Genomic DNA, 9,859 nt, shown 5'->3' with positions numbered 1-9,859 from the left:
TATATATCAATTTGAACTGGATTAGCAATAAGATGATTAGTAGTTAAATGAAAATATGCTTTAATATGTATATAACGATAGTGTAAGTGTTTTACACTGTCAGTAAATCATTTGTTATTCATGTGTTAATCATTATTACTCTAAAACAAAAGTAATACAAATCAATGGTGGATAAGTGCTAATTGTATAAAAAACTTTATAATGTTGATGCATAAATTTTAAACTCAATTTAATATTATTTTTTGTCTCCAAACATATAATATCTATTAATAAAAAATAATCTTGTTTAAATTGGGTATTGTCACTATGAGCAATGATGCTATTTCTAACCAGTATGTAAGGCATTTATGTTATGAGAGACTCAAAATCAAAACCATTTATTAACAAGAAATTTCCATAATGATTAAAGTTGTAGTCTTATTATAGTTTTGTTGATGTTCTAGAATTAGTTAAATATCTATTTACTTATAATATACATATTCTTACATGGTCAGTGCATCGTGTATTATTCAAGTTGACCGTCTAAAAATTTTACACTCTCAAATCTCAATAATAGATATTAAACTATTGTGAAATAAGTTTTTTCTGTAAAATCCGATATTCGTTTTGTTTTGGATACCAAGTACAAAGGAAAAGGTCAAGCAGTAGCACTTGAATTAGTCTCACCTGAGCTAGTCTTTGGTTTAGGAAGAAATTCTACTAAAGGATCAATAATGGCATGCATTTGCTGTTACTTATCATATAGATTAAGAAATTATTAATTAGTATTCTATTTTGATTAAAAAATAGCAATATTTGTTTTCTACGAGAAAGAAGAAAAAATGGAATTAATTAATAAAAATTATGATGAATAGTTTTTTAATAGGGGTAAAATTGGAATAAGAAGTTTAAGGAAACCTTAAATCAAAATAAAACAAAATAAAAAGTGTAAAGCAACCATTGATATTAAATGGAGGATGTATCTACCCACTGAAAAAAAAAACAAAATTGTACTAATAAAATGGAGAAATATTTTTTTTTGGTATTACTAAGAATATCCCTCTACTTATGACTAATGAATTAATTTTGAGGGTGTGTAGCTACCCTCCTAAAATAAGTGTCATTGTCATGAATAGAATCCTTGGCCTTCCTAGAGATCTAGTTAGCGATGACAATGAAAACCCAACTTGTGGGTACCCATCCGAATCAAACCCGAAATTAACGTATTAAACCTACTGTCACTATGTTCGGATTTTACACGTTGTTATTTTTTGGGTTTGGGTTTGGGTTTGGACATACATATCCTACCATGAACTACCCCAAACCCTTTCCTATAATTATATGGAACTCTGATCTTCTTCATTTCATCCTCTGTTCACTTTAGTCACACTAGACAAAAAGCCGCACTTCCTGCAGTACGTAAAATCTTCCATTGAGCTTAACTAATGTCACTAATCAATTTTTGGAACAACCTAAAAAATATCTACTATACTAGTATACTACACTCACACCTCCAAATCACAATTTCAATAACGCTAGAAACCACACAAAAAACATATGACTCATCATTCACATCATAAATTTAGAATATTGTTGATGCAGGTTTGTAGAGGAACCAGAACTAGAAAATTACAACTTGTCTCTAACCTTCTTAGTAGACAAAATTGATCACATCTTTGACTAATCAAACCTTAATGAAGTCAATAAATTATTTATCTCAACAGATCTATTAAAACCTGGTAAATCCAAGAAAAATAAATCAACTAGTGATGATATTGTTTAAATATTGAACTATTTTTTTGGATTCTCCGTCGGGTTTGGATTATCTGAAACCTGATAAGTTCGAGAATGATATTGTTAATTTCAGTCCTGTTGAGTTTGGGTTCGGATTTTGGATTTCGAGTAAACATTAACCCGACCCTTATCCCTCATGTTACCATTCCTACATCTAGCATAATCTTATATTATTAAACCAATACTTTATTTTGTAACCATGACTTTACCATCCATTATTATTCACCCCTCAATCAATAAATGAGAAGACTTTTTCTTACTTTTTTTGTATAAATGAGAAGACTTTTTCTTTTTTTTGGTATATATGAGAAGACTTTTTCTTAATGCACAATTTTTGTAATGATTTTTATTCCATCACGAAAATCTTAAACAAAGCCAAGTTATCTCGCGATGCAGTTTCAAAATGCTGGTATTTTAGATGTCACATGACATATCATGCTATACTTTTTATCTTTGAAATAAATAAAAACTTGTTGGACCGAACTGTCTCACGACATTCTGAACCCAACTCATGTACTGCTTTAATGGGCGAACAACCAATTGTTTTTCAGACAACCAAATTTATAATAAATGTTTACAGCTTGGATGAAATTGTCTTAGTGCGAAGATGTACGTAGGAAACTAAAACAACCAAATTTATAAAGAAAAACGGAAAAAAATCTTACTTGATTTGATTAATTAATATGTTATATCCATATGTAATCAATCATCAAGGCATGTACTAAAACAACCAAATTTATAAAGAAAAACGGAAAAAAATCTTACTTGATTTGATTAATTAATATGTTATATCCATATGTAATCAATTATCAAGGCATGTATTATCATTTACAAATTGTTTCTTTATTGAATGTATTTATTCTAATCAATACGAAAAGTGATTATCAGTTACAAATTCAATTAGAGGAAACTAGAAAGGGATTGATTGATTAAAACTGAATTAATTGACAGTACTTGATTAATTGTATTTTAAATATACAATTAATCAATTTAACTATTTTTCCTCATCTAATTTCTTTAAGAGAAAAATATATATGCACTATAAGAGTTTTATACCGTATCATTATACATTTACTATTTATATTTAATTATTATTATCTATTCAAAAAATTAGTACAAATAAATGGTTAATAATATACATATAAATATTATTAATATATATATATATATATATATATATATTAGAATCTATCTAAGTGTTCACTATTTATGTTGGGTTTTTCATGGAGGTTAACTCTTCATATCCCCATTCTATCCCCTTTGTATTTTTTTTAGACACTAGATGAAAAATGGCGATGTTTGCATGAGTACAATCCAATATGAGTTCATATTTCTTACTTTCTTAGTCTTTATTTTCTATTTGCCAATTTTCATTGAATTGTACTTCAGTAATGCCCCAATCCAAAACTCGAAAATAAAGTATTTCATTATACTAGGAGATAATTTATCTCATTGGATCAGTTCAATGTTTGACATGTGTTTTTTCCCCTTCTTTCAAGAAATTTTCATTTTAAAATTTATTATAAAAATAAAAATAAGACATATGTGAAACACTTTAATGAATTTAAGGAGATATTTTATTCTCACTTCCTTATTAGTTAGTTTTTATGTCTCTGTGTGGGTATTGTTGCTTGTTGGATTAGATGTTCGGCCCAAGTAAAATTTGTTATGAAGAATTTATATAAAAAACAAATCAAGCGCAGACCAGGCCATGGACTAGCCCAAAGAAGAAACAGAAGAAAAATAAGTGCAAAGTTTACCCACATGGCCACAAGTTCTCTTTTCTCGAATTATAAGAAGGTGTCAATAAAAAATATTAACACGTTTGAGTATTTTTTTCTTAGTTATGACTTATGAGTCCTCCTCAATTCTGTGTTTTTTTATTGAAGTGGTTTATTTGGTTTAAGTCTTTTTAAAAAATAAATATGAAGTGTATACAATTAATTGAAAAATTATTTCATTTCCTAAATCACGTGAACAATCTTGTGAAATTCATCTTTGTACTATTTTATGGAGGGTTTTCATATTCTCTTCACCATTATAATTGTTATCATACAAATGAGAAACTAACTCTCCTCTTGTTGGAATTAGATTCAATTACTCATTTTGATGTGTCTATTTTGATTAATTTCAATATATTCATATCAATGCAATAATTTCTATGGTTTATTCTTATTCTTGATGATTGTTTTTGTTTTATCACCTAAAACATGATTTTAAATGTTAAATGTGTTGGTGAAATCACATGTTTGAGTTTGAACTAGAATATATCATCTAACGAATCTAATTCCTAAGAATGAAGTTAGATTGGTTAGTCAAAATAACATTCAATCTTATTATAATTCACTTTGTTAATCACTTAATAAATTGATGGTTAGATAAATGAGTTGACGATCTTCTCACTAGGACCTTAATGATATTATATAAAAATGATGCTGATGAAATCAAAGTATAACTATCTTTTGTGAGTTAAATCATCCAAATATTGAAAGATTGAGTAGAAAATCTAACAACAATGCTTTTATCATGTTTAATTTTTAATTTAGTTTCTAAATAAATCTAAATCAAATCAATTTTAATAAATCTTGTAGCTTTAAGAACATAATTATTGTGGAATGACTTAATATCACCTTAGTCCTTATGGATATGATAATGTTAAAATAGTAGTAGGTATGGATAAGAGAGATTCTTGATGAACAAGAAAGAATGAAAAATATGTTATTGAATTGAATTAAATTTCAAAGTTACATTGAATCATCTATATAAAGGGAAGAAAACAGTAATTACCATAACCAAATTAACTAACTGACTAACAAAAGCTCAACTATTTTAATATTCCCCTGCAAGCTGGAATGTATCAAGCATTCCAAGCTTGAAATAATTGTGTTGAATATGATGATATACTCAATATCTCCTCTTGCTGGTGAGCGAATCTTCGTCTCCCAGTCTTGAAATTTGAATGTGAAGCAATACTGACACTTAACCACCATTTGGCAGAAGCAATTTCATCCGATACTTAACCATCTATTTGATAGAAGCAAACCAATCATAACGGATGAAAGAGAGAAATAAGATGGACCTTAATCTTAATCCTTATATGTTGTTTCAATGAGGAAAAAATTACACACTATAATATTGTGTGTTTAATGAGAGAGAAAGATGGGTCAAGAAACTAGAGTAATAAAGAAATGAGAAATAATTGAAGGTAATAGATGAAAGAATGTGTAGATTCTTGTTGTCATTGATAAAAGATGAAAGAAGGTAATTGAAAGAAACAAATATTGTTGCGAACATGCCACTGAAAATGCCCTCATCCAAACCTGAAAATGCTGCCTCAATTCCTTTTTTTTTCTTCAATAAGGAGACAAGGAACTTGAGACTAAGTTGTACGTTCTGGAAGTTATGCTTCTCATCCATTGCACAACTTGTTTAAACCGAAGCACAGAAGACGATAAATTTGCTTGATGATAGCTTCAGATGCAAGAAAGGCATGGTACTTCTTGGCTAGATTCTTGATGATTCTTTGTTAAACTTTTGATGAATCTTGGAAAGGAAGTATGATAAGCGGAAGCAATCAATCAAAGAGAAATAATTAACTCTGATACCATGTTAAAATGGTAGTAGGCATGGATAAGATAGATTCTTGATGAACAAGAAAGAATGAGAAATGTGTTATTGAATTGAATTAAAGTCCTAAGTTACATTGAATCATCTATATAAATGGAAGAAAACACTAACCACCCTAACCAAATTAACTAACCGACTAACAAAAGCTCAACCATTTTAATAGATAATTCTATATTCATGATTTCAATAACCAAATTTAGTATTTTATTGAACAATTTACCGATTAACATATCACTATTGATGCATAACGAATCGTTCAAAACAAATATTTATAATTTCCTACTTGTATTAATATGTAAAAATTCAATATTTCATTGATTCACTTACTATACCTATCTGCTCATTCGTTTTTGGCCTGATAATGGTCAAAGCTGAATGTGTTCGAGTTTTATCAGGTCTAGGATCGAATTCAGGTTTAAAATTTAGACCAATCAATATTTAGGATCAGGTAAGGGACAAACATGATCCAACACGACTTGCCTCATGTTCACTCATTCATCATATTTGTATATATGTCAATTCAATTATATACAGAGTAACAACATTTTTTGGACGGAAAGATCACTGGTTTACTAATTTTTTCATCATATATACATCATTAACAATATATATATCATTTCATAAATAATGTTAAGAATATATCTAAAATGAGTATATATTATATTGAATCGGGTCTAGAATCGAGTTCAGATTCAAAAGCTGGACCAATCAAAATTTGAGGTCAAGTTAGCTTTATGTCTAGAGTCGAACTTATGTTTAAAAAAATAACTCAACCAACATTTAGAATTGAATTAGGAATAAGCCTTACTCTACCTATGCTCACCCCTAATATATATCAACAATGAGTTAATTACAAATTGAACTATTTAAATTAATAGAACAATAATCCAAATGTCTGACTAATTCATTTTCAGTTCAGCACTTTCTCTTGGTGAATATTTTCAGTTCAGTACTTTATAACATTACTTTCACCACTTTTTATCTCAATGATGCAAAGATTACTATGATTGTCTAATCTAATGTTCCATCACCCAGGCTCCATCCAATGGTGAGGAACAAAATTATTGGCCACATGCAAATCAATAATTGCATGAAACTATGTTTTACAATCCACAAACTGGCGGAATATTCAATTTACAAAATAATTGCTAAAGCTAAATTATTTCATAAATTATTGCTTTTGAATATAGAGAACTACAAACTCATGATATTCAGTTCAATCTATCCCTTCCATTCAGAAGACATCATTATTATCTAATTTATACATCATCTCTTGACTCACAAAGTTACAAGGTTCTAAGCCAATTGCAACAAAAGTGTCAACATTATTATTCCATCTTAAAATGTTTCTTCAACAACCACTCTCTACAATTTACCAACAATATATATTCATCTTTATAATACAAATTACTTTGCATTATAAAAAATAAATTTGTCCATCATTCCCTGAAAATATTTGAAGTAGTTGCTTCATCTTCTAGTTGAGGAGGCAATGATGTGATGTGTGATGGAGAGCCAGAAATGACACCACTTTGTTGTGGTGGGTCTAATGAATCAATAGATGGTGCAGGATTAAGGAACTTGGTAGTGTTGGTGGTGATGATGGAACATCTACATAATGGGCATGTAGTGTTTGATTGGAGCCAGTTATGTATACATTCTATGTGAAACACGTGCTTGCAATAAGGAATCTGAAGCAGCTCTTCTTTCAGCTCAAATTCTCCAAGACAAACACAACATCTGCTTGCAAAAATTTCAACAACCTTAGCTTTTTAGCTTCATTATTTCGACCATGTATTTTTTATAGGTATTAATATAGGTTGTTATAAACCAATCATTGAAATGTTGATTTTCAATAAGTCACTAAATCAAATCAATAGAAGAGAGTTGTTGGAAACATGAGACCAACAAAAATACATGGATTAAATATAAATTAATTTTATATTTTCCAACAAATAAAAATGAAAAGGTACATGAAATAATATATATCTTTGGATAAAAGATGTGCTCCCACAAATTTGTAAGGGAATGTAATCTGTGTCTATCTTTGAACTTTGGGTTCTTAATATTCACTTGGGTGAGACGTGTTTGTATAGCTTTAATTTTTGAATAAAAAAGATACCCATCTTTGGGGTTAACATTGAAGGAATATATATAGAAAATTCACTGACAAGGAACTTGATAAGGTTCTAACTCGATGAACTTAATTAACACATTATACAATTAGTCAATTGTATAGCACTTAAACTTTTTTACTTTAGTTTAAAGGGTCCTATGAGGAAGGACACCACTTAAAGAATTAAAAAAAATAGAAAGCTATAAAAAGTTGTATTGAAACCAATGACCTTTTATAAGATAATATGTTATGTTTTTTATGTAACAAACCAATCTTTGAAGGTATGAGTTGTAATTTAATGAAAATAGCTGGATGTTGGAGGAAGTCATTAGAAAAAGCTGAAAGTGATTTCTATATGTTGTTAGTTGCCAATAGGGTATAACTATGTCTTGTTTTGGCTGTGTTAGCCCTTCGGTTGAAGGTGCTTTTGGGCGTGGTCCTGCTTTTGAGTTGTAACTTGGTTGGATAACCTAGTTATTTGTCCCTTTCTCTTTTCATTATTATTAATGGAAATTGTCTATATTTGTTATAGAAAATGTATACCATATATTAAAATTAATTAAAATTTAAGTAGAAATAATACATGCATGTGATTAACTAATGAATGATATCATCTCTAGTACTGGAGGGTCCAGTAATACCGTATTGGATGAAGATTATGACATGTGTGATAGGAAAAAATAATGGTCTAAATATTAAATTACTTATAAATAAAATAATTTTAAAAGTTACCAAAGTTATATTGATGTCATCCAATACTAGACTATGTTGGAGAGGATTCTATCCCTTTATCACTGTATTTAAATTAAATTGGAATTTTAATTTTTTTTTAATTAGATGTATCAATATACATCAATTTTTAATACAATGTTTCTATTCTTAATTATTTTACCATTATTCTTAAGTACTGGTCAACATTCAACTATTTTAAAATGTGTCACTAATTATGCACAAGAAAGTCATTCTTCATATCTTCCTCACATGCTTTACTTCCCTTTCCTATACCACTTTTTACGAAAATAATGGATGTTAGTAAAGATTCAAAAAATTGTGGGAATCGAATATTCTGCTAATAATTGTTTTCGCTTTCAAAGAAAAACAATGGCTGAGAATAATTTTAATCACAAAAACATGCTTGTGTTGAAATAATTACAGTAAAATAATATATGTTCAAAGTACTTACTATAGATAGAGATAAAATCACATTAAGATCATAGCACACTAAGCCAAGTCGAAAAAGAGAAATGAAAAAGAAACCAATAGCAATTAGCAAGCAACAAATAACTTAAAAAATAATATATATAGATATATAAAAAAAAACTTACAAGGAATCCCTTGCTCTCAAATCCTCATCACATAAAACTCTTGGAAGTTTGTCCAGAAATTGTACCGTGAGATGATCTAAACGATAAGGCTGGATAGAATTAATAAATTAACATCAAAGAAGTTAATATTAGTTTATTCAATGTAGAAAGCAACTAAACTATAACATCTAATTAATCCCCTATAGTATATTCGGTATTTTTCAATCATGAAAAAATCAGATTACATGCAAGAAAAATAGAGGGTAGTGGAGTGGAAATCTTACATACCGAAGAAGTATAAGGATATGTAGTTTGAGGATTGGACCTCCTAGGAAGTATGTGAAGAGGAGTGGATGAGAGAAATGAAGCCCTCCTCTTGAGGTAGAATAAGTAAAACAAGAGAACTAGAATAATTGTGAAGAGTATTGGGATTGAAAATATGAAAGCTTGGTAAAGTTTAAGCTGAATTTCCCTTGGATATAGATGTGAAGGAGAAGGGTTTGGAGTTTGTGGAATACCCATGAGAGCCCCTTGATAATTATTATTCATAAACCTCTAGTCACTCTAATAATATTATAGATCATATTTACAAATGTATTGGAATATGGGAAATTTGATAGATAGAGCTTTTGTGCTGAATAAGAATAGAGGGAGAGAGTTGAAACATGAAATTGTTCATGGGGCCATATGATAGGCAATAATAGCTTTTGTGAGCAAAACACTACTTAATGATGATTTATTGGGGTGATGGCGGTTTTCTATTTTAAGAGAATTCAATTTCTTTGGCCATTTCTATATTTGAGTGGAAGAATGAGACAGCAAAAAAAGTTGGGGTCATTATGTTTAAGTTTTTAGATATTAATTAGAGATGATTAAAAGATATAGTTAATTTGGTATATTTTCATTAAAATACTCTCGTTTAGTAATTATATAATTCCTATTATTAAGTTAGAGAGAAATAATATGCAATGATATAATTGGAAAAAAATGTATAATTAAGTCTTGAAATTTCTAAAACATCATCACTTGGAACAAAAAT

The 9,859-nt window shown here is 28.8% G+C and overlaps 1 protein-coding gene across 1 annotated transcript; it reads right to left on the bottom strand.

The window, feature by feature from the left end:
- Window positions 6,550-9,556, bottom strand: LOC109349893 (probable E3 ubiquitin-protein ligase RHA4A). Its single transcript, XM_019590944.1, has 3 exons — window positions 9,109-9,556; window positions 8,842-8,930; window positions 6,550-7,140 (listed from the first exon to the last, which is right to left on the bottom strand). Exons 1-3 carry the CDS (start codon window positions 9,367-9,369, stop codon window positions 6,840-6,842), a joined length of 651 nt encoding a protein of 216 aa, XP_019446489.1. The 5' UTR covers window positions 9,370-9,556; the 3' UTR covers window positions 6,550-6,839.

Source organism: Lupinus angustifolius, chromosome LG06 (genome assembly GCF_001865875.1).
Source record: "Lupinus angustifolius cultivar Tanjil chromosome LG06, LupAngTanjil_v1.0, whole genome shotgun sequence".
NCBI classification, from domain to species: domain Eukaryota; kingdom Viridiplantae; phylum Streptophyta; class Magnoliopsida; order Fabales; family Fabaceae; genus Lupinus; species Lupinus angustifolius.
Note: the sequence above shows the minus strand (reverse complement) of the source record. Positions and strands in the feature narration are given on the sequence as shown.